This window comes from Dryobates pubescens, chromosome 35 (assembly GCF_014839835.1).
Source record: "Dryobates pubescens isolate bDryPub1 chromosome 35, bDryPub1.pri, whole genome shotgun sequence".
Taxonomy (NCBI): domain Eukaryota; kingdom Metazoa; phylum Chordata; class Aves; order Piciformes; family Picidae; genus Dryobates; species Dryobates pubescens.
The window spans coordinates 7230886-7244622 of record NC_071646.1 but is presented as its reverse complement, the minus strand read 5'-3'; the positions used below and the strand labels follow the sequence as shown (position 1 = coordinate 7244622).

At 59.0% G+C, this 13737-nt stretch overlaps 1 protein-coding gene across 2 annotated transcripts in view; it reads right to left on the bottom strand.

The window, feature by feature from the left end:
* Positions 1-2047: 2047 nt before the first annotated feature.
* PKP1 (plakophilin 1) overlaps positions 2048-13737 on the bottom strand; it is an 89261-nt gene continuing 77571 nt past the window's right edge. For both annotated transcript variants that reach the window (XM_054176455.1, XM_054176456.1), the window contains exons 10-13: positions 13014-13167; positions 11667-11853; positions 3778-3862; positions 2048-2119 (exon numbers count right to left, since the gene is read on the bottom strand). In XM_054176455.1, the coding sequence (XP_054032430.1) occupies positions 2048-2119; positions 3778-3862; positions 11667-11853; positions 13014-13167 (498 nt within the window). The remainder of the gene's footprint in view (positions 2120-3777; positions 3863-11666; positions 11854-13013; positions 13168-13737) is intronic.

Here is a 13737-nt window from a genome sequence, read left to right as displayed (position 1 = left end):
GTGCAGCCCCTGGCACTTGGCCTTGTTGAATGCCATCCTGTTGGCCTCTGCCCATCTGTGCAGCCTGGCAAGGTCCCTCTGCAGAGCCCTTCTGCCCTCTGCCTGACCAACCTCTGCCCCCAGCTTGCTGTCATCTGCACATTGGCTGCCGGCTGACTCCATCCCCTCCTGCAGATCATCAATGAAGATGTTCAAGAGGCTGGGGCCCAGCACTGCTCCCTGGGGCACCCCACTGGTGCCTGGCTGCTGATTGCTTCAGGCTCAGAGGCTGTGGGGTCTCTCTGTGGCACTTTCCAGCCCCACCTGGGTGCATCCCTGTGTGCCCTGCCCTGGGTGCCCCTGCTCTGGCAGGAGGCTTGGGCTGGATGATCCCCAGAGGTCCCTCCCAGTCCCTCCCATTCCATGATTCTCCCTTCAGAGGGAATTATGACTCACAGGAACCTCACAGACCCAATCCTCTTTTCACCCTGATTCCAACCCTGTGGCCATGCCCTGAGAGTTCTGCCCAGGATTCCTCTCCCCTGCTCTCTCTCTTGGGACTGTTCCAGCTGCCAACACCTGGCTCCAGACTTTGACAGGGGGCTTGCAGCTGGGTTCCTAAGGGCTCAAACAGAAGCCCAACAACCAACCCAGACATCCCAGAGGGTGATGGTTGATGCCATTAGCTTGTGCTGGAGTGAGCTGTGTGCCACTGACACTCTCTGGGGAACATCAGTCAGACTTCAGGAACTCACTTACTGCCCTCTGCAGCTGAGGGCTTGGTCAAGTGCAGTGAATCCATTGGGAAAGCAAGGGGGAAAGGCAGAGGAAGCCTAAGCAGGTCCAGCAGCCCTGTCCAGCCCATGGCAGCTGCACTGAGCTTGGCCACAGCAAGCACAGCTGCAGGCTGTGGGCAACATCTGCACTGGGCCTGGAAGCACACAGCCTGAGACCTGGGCTGAGTGGAGGCCCTCAGGGGTGGTGCTGGGCCCAGAGCTTTGCTGGTGATGTGGGCAGGGGGATGGAGGCACCCCCAGCAAGCCTGTGGATGGCACCAAGCTGGGTGGGGGGGTTGAAACCCTGGAGGGAAGGGATCCATCCAGAGAGACCTGAACAGGCTGGAGAGGTGGACCCAAGGAAACCAAGCAGCCAAGGCCAAGGTCCTGCACCAGGGTTGGGGCAATCCCAAGCACAAATCCAGGCTGGGTGAGCAGTGGATTGAGAGGAGCCTGGAGGAGAAGGGCTTGGGAGTGCTGCTGGGTGAGGAGCTGGACATGAGCTGGCAGTGTGCTCTGGAAGCACAGAGTCACCTCTGAGCTGGCTGCAGCCACAGCAGGGAGAGCAGCACAGGGAGGGGATTCTGCAGCACTGCCTCCAGCTCTGGGGCCCCCAGCAGAAGGGAGACCTGGAGCTGCTGGAGAGGCTCCAGAGGAGGCCACAGAGAGGAGCAGAGGCTGCAGAACCTCCCCTGTGGGGCCAGGCTGGGAGAGCTGGGGCTGTGCAGCCTGCAGAAGAGAAGGCTCCAGGGAGAGCTCAGAGCAGCCTTGCAGGACCTGAAGGGCTCCAGGAGAGCTGGGGAGGGACTTGGGCCAAGGGCTGGGAGGGACAGGAGGAGGAACAATGGCTTTGAGCTGGGAGAGGGGAGACTGAGAGTGGAGAGGAGGGAGAGATTGTGGAGAGTGAGGCTGGGGAGACTCTGGCACAGGCTGCCCAGGGAGGCTGTGGCTGTGCCCTGCCTGGAGGTGTTCAGGACCAGGCTGGATGAGGCCTGGAGCAAGCTGTGCTGGGGGGAGGTGTCCCTGCCCATGGCAGGGGCTTGGAGCTGGATGACTTTTAAGGCCCTTTCCAACCCAAGCCACTCTGGGGTTCTGTGAGTGACAGAAACCTTCTGCACTTTGAGCTGCTAAGATCTGTGACCAAAATCTCCCAAACCCTCTGGAGGGAATGTTAGAAGCAGAAGAATATCTCCTGGGGGTCCATGGATTGGTTCTTTGCTCCCCAGAGCACCCCCTCCCCACATTCAAGGGCTCTGTCCTCACCTGCAGCCTGAAGGAGTGTGGAGAGGCTCCTAAAACCTGGAGGAGAGGGTCCTGAAGGTCGTTCCAGCTAGAGATCCCATCATGTTCTTATCAAATCCTTGCTGGAAGAGCAAACACAGAGGAAGTGCAATGAGTGCCCAGCAGCTCCAGAGCTGCCAGGGATCTGCTGCCATGAGAGAGCCTCCTGCTCCCCTCCCACAGCTGCCCTGCACTTAGAGCCTGTGCCTCAGACTCAAGCAACCTTCTCCATCCTCTCTTTGTGTGCCTTCAGCACATCTCCCTCAGGGATGGACTTCCTCTTGCATGAAGCTGGGGAAGGCTCTGGAGAAGAGGGCTGAGGAGGAGCAGCTGAGGGAGCTGGGGGGGTTGAGGCTGGAGCAGAGGAGGCTGAGGGAGACCTCATTGCTCTCTGCAGCTCCCTGAGAGGAGGCTGCAGCCAGGGGGGGGGTTGGGCTCTGCTCCCCAGGCTCAGGGGACAGAAGGAGAGGAACTGGCCTGGAATTGTGCCAGGGGAGGCTGAGGTTGGAGAGGAGGCAAAATGTCTTTGCTGGAGGAGTGGTCAGGGCCTGGCAGAGGCTGCCCAGGGAGGTGGTGGAGTCCCCATGGCTGGAGGGGTTGCAGCAAGCTGTGGCCATGGCACTGGGGCCAGGGTTTGGTGGGGTTGGGTTGGTGCTGGCCTGGCTGATCCCAGAGGGCTTTGCCAACCCAACCAATTCTGTGGTTCTGTGACCTGCCAGGAGCTGGACTCCTCCAGCTCTGCCAGAGGAGAGCATCACTCAGTCCTCCACTGGAGATCATTTCACCTTGTTCCCTGGGGTGGAAAAGTGCCAAAGGCAGATGGGAGCTGCAGCTCCCCCTGCATGCTGCCAGCCTCCTTCCCTGGGGTGCAGCACCACTGTGACCATCTGGGTGAACACAGCACTGCCTGAGGGACACCACCAGGGGTGGGCACAGGCTCCTGAGAGGAAAGCTCAAAGCTCTGAGCCAGCTGCAGAGGCTCCTAGGGAGAAAGCCCTCAGCTGCTAGCAGGAGGATGATGTTTAGGTGCTTTGCACCTTCCTGCCCCCCAGGCACTCCCCCGTGTGGATGTTTCACCTTCTCTTTCATCTGGCCCTTTGCTCTCTGCAGGTGCTGCTGCTCTTGAGCTGGGAAATCCCAGCCTGGTTAGAGAAAGCCACTGGGAGCTGGGAGCTGGCTCTGAGCCCTGCCTGGCTCTGCACCTTCACAGTTTCTGTTGCAAAGAGCAAAACAAACCCTAAATGGCCCTCTGCTTGGTTCAAAGATTACCCTGCTGGGAGGGGTGAGGTAAGCACAGGGTAGGGTTATGGACACAGGAGAAACCTGGGGAAGAGAGAGGAGGAAGCCTGCCAGGGATGTGTTGGGACCTGCTGATGGACTGCAGCAAAGGCATCTCCCAGGCAGAGCTGCCAGGGCTGTGCCCAGCACAGAGCAGTGCTCTGCACACAGGGCAGCACTGACCCCAGCAGAGAGGTGGCTGTGTCATGGAAGAGCCACCTAGGTGAGCATCCCCTGAGCCCAGGGGTGAGCTGCCCAGCACAGACCTCCTGCCCCCCACTGAGCCCCTAGTGCCAGCCCAGCAGCTGCAGCCTGGACCTGAGGTGGGGAGCAGGGTGCTGGGGGCAGCACAGACATCCCACTGCCCTGGCATCCTCCCAGCTGCTCCTGCTGCTGCCCTTGGGAACTTCAGCCAGGAGCAGGGCTGTCCTTGGCAGGCACCAAGCAGAAGCCTTTTCCTTACCTGCTTGAGCACACTCTGGAGCTCCCTGTTGGACCAAAGGTCTGTCAGGAGGAGGCGAGCAGCTTCAGCTGCCTTGGGACAGGAGCTGGGGAGATGAAAGCAACCCTGTGAGTTATGGCAGGGCACAGAGCAGCAGCCCACACACTTCAGCAGCCTTCCAACAAGCACAGCACACTTCCAGCACCTGAAGGCATCCTGCAGGAGAGCTGCAGAGGGACTTTTCAGGAGGCTGTCTAGAGAGAGGACAAGGGGGAATGGTTTGAAGCTGAGGCAGAGCAAGCTCTGGATCTTAGGAAGAAGGTGAAGGAGAGCAGGGTCTGGATCTTAGGAGGAAGGTGAAGGAGAGCAGGGTCTGGATCTTAGGAGGAAGGTGAAGGAGAGCAGGGTCTGGATCTTAGGAGGAAGGTGAGGGAGAGCAGGGTCTGGATCTTAGGAGGAAGGTGAAGGAGAGCAGGGTCTGGATCTTAGGAGGAAGGTGAAGGAGAGCAGGGTCTGGATCTTAGGAAGTTCTCCAGTAGGAGGGTGGTGAGACCCTGGAATAGGCTGCCCAGGGAGGCTGTTGATGCCTCCTCCATGGAGGTGTTCAAGGCCAGGCTGGATGAGGCCTTGAGCAGCTGAGGCTTGTTGAGAGGTGTCCCTGCCCATGGCAGGAGGTTGGAGTAGATGAGTTCTGAGATCTCTTGCAGCCTACCCCCTCTCTGCAGAGCTCATCTGCAGCAGGGACCCTGGCTGGGCTTGATGGAGGACTGCCCAGAAACCTTTCCTTGCTCTCTCAGCAGCTACAGCCTCTGGGACCAGAACAGGACAAATGGAGCTGCACTGTTCTGCAGACAGCCTGAGAGAGTTGGGGTTGTGCAGGCTGGAGAGAAGGCTCCCAGGAGACCTCATTGTGGCCTCCCAGGAGCTGCAGGGGGCTGCAGGAAAGCTGGGGAGGGACTTTGGAGGGTGTCAGGGAAGGATAGGGCTGGGGGGGATGGAGCAGAACTAGAAGTGGGGAGATTGAGATTGGCTGTGAGGAAGAAGTTGTTGGCCAGGAGGGTGGTGAGAGCCTGGCACAGGCTGCCCAGGGAGGTGGTGGAAGCCTCCTGCCTGGAGGTGTTTGCAGCCAGGCTGGAGGTGGCTGTGAGCAACCTGCTGTGGGGTGAGGTGTCCCTGCCCATGGCAGGGGCTTGGAGCTGGCTGAGCCTTGAGCTCCCTTCCAGCCCTGAGAGCTCTGTGAGAAGAGAGGAGGACTGGGGTGGCAAAGTGAGCATTGAGCTGGGCTGAAGGAGAACTTCTGGAGTGTGAAATTGGGGAGGGTGGCAGAGAATGGAGCTGGAGCCAACCCTGCCCCTGAGCCAGGGGGACAGGGTGGGTGAATCTGGGGAGGGCAGCAGAGGAACAGGCTCTGCCCTGGCTGCTGGGGATGGAGCAGATGGAACCTTTGTCACAACAACACCTGGAAGCAGAAGTCCTTACTCAGCAGCAGCTCACAGATACTTGCTGACGTAACAGCTCTGAAACTCTGACTCACAGCAGCACCTCTCATGATTTGGGAACATTTCACACAGCAGCCCAGAACCAAACCTCCTTGCTGGCTCTTATCACTGCTCCTCATCTCCTGGGCCTCATCCTCTCTGTGGGAGACTCCTGAGCTGGGCTCAGTACAGCAGCCTCAGCCTGGCTGAGCCAGGGAGGGAGATCAGGGTCAGGCCCCTGCCTGTGTGCTGCAGCTTCCCCAAGCATTGCTGCTCAGCATGGTCCTCAACAGTTCATCTCTGAGGGACCAGGGGATGGGAAACCTCCTCTGGAGTCCTGATAATGCTGAAGGCTTCCTGCAAGGCCTTCTCTGTTCTGCCTGCTGCACACAAGGCTCCTGGTGTCTGTAGCCCCCCAGCAAGGGGCATGGAGTCACCTGAAACAGAAGGCCCAGCTGGGGGCTAGAAGCCCAATGCTTAGCTCTGGGCTTGGGAAGCAAAGAGAACAGAAAAGGAAGAAGGACATGGAAGGGTTGGAGAGGCTCCAGAGGAGGCCACAGAGAGGAGCAGAGGCTGCAGAACCTCCCCTGTGGGGCCAGGCTGGGAGAGCTGGGGCTGTGCAGCCTGGAGAAGGCTCCAGGGAGAACTCAGAGCAGCCTTGCAGGACCTGAAGGGTTCCAGGAGAGCTGGGGAGGGACTTGGGCCAAGGGCTGGGAGGGACAGGAGGAGGAACAATGGCTTTGAGCTGGGAGAGGGGAGACTGAGAGTGGAGAGGAGGAAGAGATTGTGGAGAGTGAGGCTGGGGAGACTCTGGCACAGGCTGCCCAGGGAGGCTGTGGCTGTGCCCTGCCTGGAGGTGCTCAAGGCCAGGCTGGATGAGGCCTTGAGCTGGTGCGAGGTGTCCCTGCCCATGGCAGGGGCTTGGAGCTGGCTGAGCTTTCAGGTCCTTTCCAAGCCAACCCCTCCTGTGATGCTGTGACTCTGACAGACTGTGAGACATAGGTCAGGCAGTGGTCATGAGGAGCTTGGGACCTGCAAGCACCATGCTGAGAGTGACAGCTCAGGGATGTGACCTCATTCCACACCTTCTGGGCCACTTCTCTGGCATGTGCACAAGTTGCCACCAAAGAAATCAGCAAGTTTGGCTTGGTCAGGAACTCAAAAGGCACAGTGCAGCTCCTCCAGGCTGCTGTGGTCTGGAGGCCTGGGGGAGCTGCAGGCAGGCAGAAAGTCCTGAGCAGGGCTGTGGGGCAAGGAGAAGCAGCAGCATGCCTTGCCAAATCTCTTCTCTGGTTAGAACCATCCCCTGCCCTGCCAGCACAAGGCCTGGACTTGAGCAACACTCTGTGGGTGAAGAGCAATCAGACCCCAAATAAAGCCCCAGCTGTCCCTGGTGGGTTGGTCAGGGCATGCCCTGCATGGGTCTCTTCTTCCCTGCTGTGTCTCTCTTGCCAAGCTGGAACAAGTTGCCTGCATTGACCATTTGCTTCTGATGAGGCCAACTGAATGCTTTGTGCTGCTCTGTCCTCAGAGCACAGCCCCCAAGGTTTCTGCCTTTCAGCCCAAACTTCCCAGCAAGAGATTCTGAGCAAATTCAGACAGCTCTGAGTTGGAAGGATGGATCCTGACCCTGTTTCACCAAGGATCCCTACAGAGTGAGCAGCAGCTGAGGGAGCTGGGGTCTGGAGAAGAAGGGGCTGAGGGAGACCTCATTGCTCCCTGCAGCTCCCTGAGAGGAGGCTGCAGCCAGGGGGGGTTGGGCTCTGCTCCCCAGGCTCAGGGGACAGAAGGAGAGGAACTGGCCTGGAATTGTGCCAGGGGAGGCTGAGGTTGGAGAGGAGGCAAAATGTCTTTGCTGGAGGAGTGGTCAGGGCCTGGCAGAGGCTGCCCAGGGAGGTGGTGGAGTCCCCATGGCTGGAGGGGTTATCATAGTATCAGTCAGGGTTGGAAGGGACCACAAGGATCAGCCAGTTCCAACCCCCCTGCCATGGGCAGGGACACCTCACACCAGATCATCCTGGCCAGAGCCTCATCCAGCCTGGCCTTAAACACCTCCAGGGACAGGGCCCCAACCCCCTCCCTGGACAACCCATTCCAGGGCTTCACCACTCTCATGGGGAAGAACTTCCTCCTCCCCTCCAGCCTGAATCTCCCCACCTCCAGCTTCATTCCATTCCCCCCAGTCCTATCACTGCCTGAGATCCTGAGCAGTCCCTCCCCAGCCTTCTTGCAGCCCCCTGCAGCTCCTGGAAGGCCACAATGAGGTCACCTCAGAGCCTTCTCCTCTCCAGCCCCAGCTCCTTCAGTCTGTGCTCACAGCAGAGCAGCTCCAGCCCTCTGCTCATCCTCCTGGCCCTGCTCTGGACACCTTCCAGCCCCTCCAGATCCCTCTTGTAACAGGGGCTCCAGAACTGGAGGCAGTGCTCCAGGTGGGGTCTCCGCAGAGCTGAGCAGAGGGCTGCAGCAAGCTGTGGCCATGGCACTTGGAGCCAGGGTTTGGTGGCCATGGTTGGGTTGGGGTTGGCCTGGATGCCCTCAGAGGACTTTGCTAAGCAGGACAATTCTGTGGTTCTCTGATTGTGCTGCTGCTTAGGTCTGGAAAGGTTAAGGAGGAGCTGCAGGAGCTGTGAGGACAACTTCAAGCACCACATCCCAAACCAAAGTGCTGGGGACTGAGTGTGGCTGCAGCAGTGCACAGCATGGAGCAGGGGCTCAAGGAGGACCTGGATCTGGGGACAAAGCTGTTCCAAACCAAGCTGCCTGAAAATCCCAGCTGGTTTTAAGGGCAGTTTGGCTCTCAGAGGGGGAACTCCTTGTAAGAAATGGTGGAAAACCAACAAGAAACTGTCCCCTGATGGCAGTGGCAGCAGCCCCCCCCAAAACCTGTTGACTCAACACAACACAATCAAGAGCCTCATCAGAAGGAGATGGTGAAGCAGGCTGGGAAGAGGAGGGCAAGCAAAGGGCAAGGGTTGTGCACAGGAACATCAAATAAGGAGGGGAAAGGATATTTCCTCAAGGGACCTTTGTGTGCCACAGGAGATGCCAAGGGGTTCCTGGCAGAAGGAGCTCTTCAGGATGCCCTGAGCTTGTCAAGGTGCAGTCTTTGGATGGAAAGGGAATGGAAATGTGTGGGTGAGAAGATGTCTCAGGGGTGAGAAGAATTAGGGAAAGACCTGAGCCTAGGGAAGGATTAATTCATCTGCTGGAGTGGCTCCAGAGGAGGCTGCAAAGATGATCAGGGGGCTGGAACACCTCTGCTGTGAGGACAGGCTGAGGGAGAGCTCAGAGATGAGTGTGGCCAACACCTCCAAGCTGCTGCTGCTCCACACTGCAGGTTGGCATCTCCTAAGCCACCTTCTCACTTTCCTTTCCCCCCTCCTCCTTCATCAGTGAGAGATCTCTGGGGTTGCTCAGCCTGGAGAAGAGAAGGCTCCAGGGAGACCTTAGAGCAGCCTTCCAGGACCTGAAGGAGCTACAAGAAGGCTGCAGAGGGACTGCTGCCAAAGGCCTGCAGTGATAGAACGAGGGACAGTGGTTTGAAAGGAGAGCAGAGCAGATTTAAGTTGGATGTGAGGAACAAGTTCTGCAGCAGGAGGCTGCTGGAACACTGCAGCAGGTTGCCCAGGGAGGGGGTTGAGGCTCCATGCCTGGGAGATACTCAAGGTGAGGCTGGAGAGGGCTCTGGGCAGCCTGCTCCAGTGGAGGATGTCCCTGCTGAGTGCAGAGGGGGTTGGACTGGGTGATCCTTGGAGGTCCTTTCCAACCCAACCCATTCTGTGGTTCTGTGAGCTCTGGCAAAATGTCAGGGTGGAATCAATGTGCAAAAGGAAATGGAAAGGAAGAAGTGTGGAAGGTGAAAGGCCAAAGAGAAACTGAGATGAGCCCTTGGTGGAGGGACTGTGAGACAAGCTGCAAGCTGGATGCTCTGGAGGAGTTTGGAGGGAAGCCTTTGGGGCAGCAAGGAGAAGTCTTGAGAAACACAATGATCATTTTCTTAGTGAACTGAGGGCACTTGGCAAGGAGCAGGGCAGCCTCTCCCAGCCAGCTGGAGGAGAAAGATGGACAATGCAGCAGGCAGCACAACCAAGCAGTGGCTTGGGCTTCACAAACACCACCCCACAAACAACAAAAAAGGAAGACAATACCCAATGGTTTGGGAATCTGGATTCAAAACAACAAAGAGTGACTGAACACCATCAGCACTGCCAAGCCTGGGCCATAGCCCAAGTGCCAGGGGCTGCACTTTGGCCACACCAGCCCCAGGCAGTGCCACAGGCTGGGGGCAGGGTGGCTGAGAGCTGCCAAACAGAGAGGGACCTGGGGGGAGTGGGTGACAGCCAGATGAACATGAGCCAGCAGTGTGCCCAGGCAGCCAAGGGCAGCCTGGCCTGCAGCAGGCAGAGTGTGGCCAGCAGGAGCAGGGAGCTCATCCTGCCCTGTGCTCAGCACTGCTGAGGCCACAGCTGGAGTCCTGTGGCCAGCTCTGGGCTCCTCAGGTCAGGAAAGAGGTTGAGCTGCTGGAAGGCAAGAAGGACACCAGAGAGACCTCTTCTGCTTTAGTGCTGACCCCTCAGTGCCAGGGGGAGGGTTGGACTGGATGATCTTTGAGGGCTCTTCCAACCAGATCTATTCTGTGGTCCCTGTGGGGGTGGAAAGGAGGAGGCTGACAGCGTGGGACTCACCATGGCTCAGCATCAGGGCATGGGGGCTGCATCCAGCCCAGGCAGCTGCCCCCAGCAGAGCTGCTGGGTCCATCAGGGAGGGGGAGAGACTCTTCCTGATGGAGGATCATGTGCCCTGCCCTAGGTGACCCTGCTCTGGCAGGGGGGCTGCACTGCATGACCTCCAGAGGTCCCTTCCAACCCCTGACATTCTCCACCTCCACCTGGAAAGCTTGGAGCAGATGGTCCCCGAGGTCCCTTCCAAGCTGGCACTCTGGGATGCTGTGAGGGGTGGGAAGGCAAAGGAGCAATTCAGGCTTGGGGCCCTGTCAGAAGTGGGGAGCTTCTGAGCAGGAATTGGTGACAGAGACAGAGCAGAGCAGAGCCATCCCCAGAGCTTAGCAACTCCTCACTCCTCAGTGAGTCACTGCACACAGAGCCCAGCACACAGAGCACTGCAGACAATCCAGGTGAGCACAGGCTCAGTTGTGCAACACTTTGCTGAAGCAGAGAATGAGCTGCAGCCCTGTCTGAGGGATCTGCAGTGAGACTGGAGGCTGAAGTAAATCCCATTGGAGACAGCCAAGGCTCACAAGAGGGTTGGGCCCTGTGTTAATTGGCCCTCATTGTGGAGGGGAAGGATGGAAGAGCAGCAAACTGACTGAGGTAGGCTGGGTGAGGTCCAAACTAAACAAGGAGGCCACTGGGAGTGAGTGAGAGCCTCCCTGCTGCCATGAAAAGAGTGGTGGATGCTGAGTGGTTTATCAAAGGGTGGTGGAGGAGGCAGGTGAAGGTCTTTTCACAACAGAGAACAGCAGCTTACTTCTGTGGGGCACTGCAAGCCCAAGGCAGATGGGAGGAGGGATGACAATCTAGGAAGGAGAATACCTGGCCAGAGAGCAACTTGCCAGTGAGTGCTGAGCAGGGAGAGCAGCAGCACAGGGAGGGGATTCTGCCCCTCTGCTCTGCTCTGCTCAGCCCCCACCTGCAGCACTGCCTCCAGCTCTGGGGGTCCCAGCACAAGGAGGACCTGGAGCTGCTGGAGAGGCTCCAGAGGAGGCCACAGAGATGAGCAGAGGCTGCAGAACCTCCCCTGTGGGGCCAGGCTGGGGGAGCTGGAGCTGTGCAGCCTGGAGAAGGCTCCAGGGAGAGCTCAGAGCAGCCTTGCAGGACCTGAAGGGCTCCAGGAGAGCTGGGGAGGGACTTGGGCCAAGGGCTGGGAGGGACAGGAGGAGGAACAATGGCTTTGAGCTGGGAGAGGGGAGACTGAGAGTGGAGAGGAGGAAGAGATTGTGGAGAGTGAGGCTGGGGAGACTCTGGCACAGGCTGCCCAGGGAGGCTGTGGCTGTGCCCTGCCTGGAGGTGCTCAGGACCAGGCTGGATGAGGCCTGGAGCAAGCTGTGCTGGGGGGAGGGGTCCCTGCCCATGGCTGGAACTGGATGATGTTGAAGGTCCCTTCCAACCCAACCCATTCTGGGGTTCTCTGATGCTGCTTCAGTTCTTTCTTAGAGTCTCTCAAAGTCCAACCAGCAAACTTCCTGAGGCTGCTTTCCAAGCCCCACATGGGTGGCTCAGCTCTGGTCCCCAGAGGCCAGCACTGGGAGCTTCACCAAGGTGCCTGAAACCCCTTGGCTCACAGGGAGAGAGAACCACTTTGCTGTGGGGTGCTGGGAAGGTTCTGGGCTGCCTCTGGCTTTGCAGAGCCTGGATGGGCTCAGCACTGCCTGCTCAGGACCCTCCTCTCCGTGCCTTCTGCCCCCGCACTCACCCATTCCGGCACAGGCTCACTACATTATTGAGCATGTTGCTGGTCAAGTAAGACTTTCCCAGGTGTGGGTTGGACATGATGAGGTTCCTCAGGGTGTAACAAGCTGATGTCATGATCTCCCCATAGCTGCTGGTGTTTGCAGACTGGAATGACAGGAGACGTGACACATCTGGCAGCACCTGGTGAGCTAGAGAGGGGGAATGCTCCAATCAGCATCTCAGCACAAGCTGGCACAAGGCAATGAGGCTCTGGGGGTTGGGACAATGCAAGGAGGTTATCTCTGGAGGGAGGCACAGGCAGTGAGGGCTCTGATGACATAATTGTCACCCCTTGATTTTCAGAGACCAAGCCCCTGTGCTGCAGGCCTCTGGAAGGAGCATGATGCTGCTCGTGGGGAGCTAAGCTCAAGGCAGCTCCCCAAACACCTCAGGACCCTGGAGGTTTGTCTGTGCCCCAAGCCAGTGGCCTGAGGAGCCTGGGACAGGACACAACCTGCAAGTGTCCTTCTGGCCAGGAGAAATGCCACTGCTTTGCCCAGCTGGAGAGCTTGGCTGTGGCTTGTTAGGGGTCTGCAAGGTGAGATGGGCAGATGGTAGCCACTGCCCCAGCATCCACTGTGGTGGAGATGGCAAACCCCAGCCCTGGAGGTTTGTAAGGCCAGGCTGGATGGGGCTCTGAGCAGCCTGATCTAGTGTGAGGTGTCCCTGGCCATGGCAGGGGGTTGGAGCTGGCTGAGCCTTGAGGTCCCTTCCAGCCCTGACCTACAAATCTATGGTTCTGTGACTTACAAACAGCTGAGGGCTGGGGGGCAGGAAGGGGCAGGGACAGCCTCTGCTTGCTCCTGCCCTGGGATAGGGCATGGATGGAAACTCCAGCACAGGAGGCTCCACCTCAGCATGAGGAGGAACTTCTGCACTGTGAGGCTCCCAGAGCCCTGGAGCAGGCTGCCCAGAGAGGTTGTGGAGTCTCCTCTGGAGCCTTTCCAGCCCTGTCTGGATGTGCTCTGTGTGCCCTGCGCTGGATTCTCTGCTCCTGCTCTGGCAGGGGGGGTTGGGCTGGGAGATCTCCAGAGGTCCCTCCCGACCCCTGTTGGTGTTGTAAAGCCAATGAAGTAGCAAACAAAGAGAAGCAAGCCCTTTGTGAGCTGCTGCTGCTGCTGCTGTTTGCTTCCCACAGCTATTTCGGGCAGCACAGCTCAGAGTTTGGCTGCCTGGGGGCGAGCACAGCCCAGGTCTGCAGCGCCTGAGCTGCCTGGGGGCGCCGGGTGGGGGGCGGGGGGGAAACAAAGAAGGTTTTGATCATAACCCCCCCCAAAGAAACCCTTCAGCCTGTGATGGTGTGACTCACCCATGGTTTTGTGGAGCACAGGGTGCCTGGACATGTTGCTCAGCAGCGAGGCCCCGGAGCGGACGACGTCGGAGCAGCCGGACTGCAGGAGCCGCGCGATGCGGGGCAAGCCCTTCTCCTTCAGCCCGATCAGCTGGCTCATGGCGTTGGACATCTAGGGCACAGCACAGGGAGGGCTCCTCAGGACTGCTGCCAGGAGCACGAAGCTGCAGCGCTTCGGGCAGGCAGAGGTAGGAAAAGCAGCCCACCCCGGGACCCCCGGCACGGGGAGGACGCGGCGCGGCTGCAGCCAGGACAGAGGAGGCCACGGGGATCGCAGCAGCACCCAGGCTGGAACGGACCTCAAAGATCATCAGGTCCAACCTGCAAGGATGCTCCCAGGGCTGGAGCGGCTCTGCTGGGAGCACAGGCTGAGGGAGCTGGGGCTGTGCAGCCTGAAGAGGAGAAGGCTCCAGGGGCACCTCAGAGCTGCCTGAAGGGATCCTGCAGGAAGGCTGCAGAGAGACTTTTGCTGAGGGTGTCTGAGCCAGGACAAGTGGGAAGGGTTTGGAGCTGAGGCAGAGCAGGGTTAGAGTGGAGCTGGGGAAGAAATTCTTCAGTGTGAAGGTGCTGAGACTCTGGCACAGGCTGCCCAGGGAGGCTGTGGCTGCCTCCTCCCTGGGAGTCTTCAAGGCCAGGCTGGATGAGGCCCTGAGCAAGCTGTGCTGGGGGAGGTGTCCCTGCC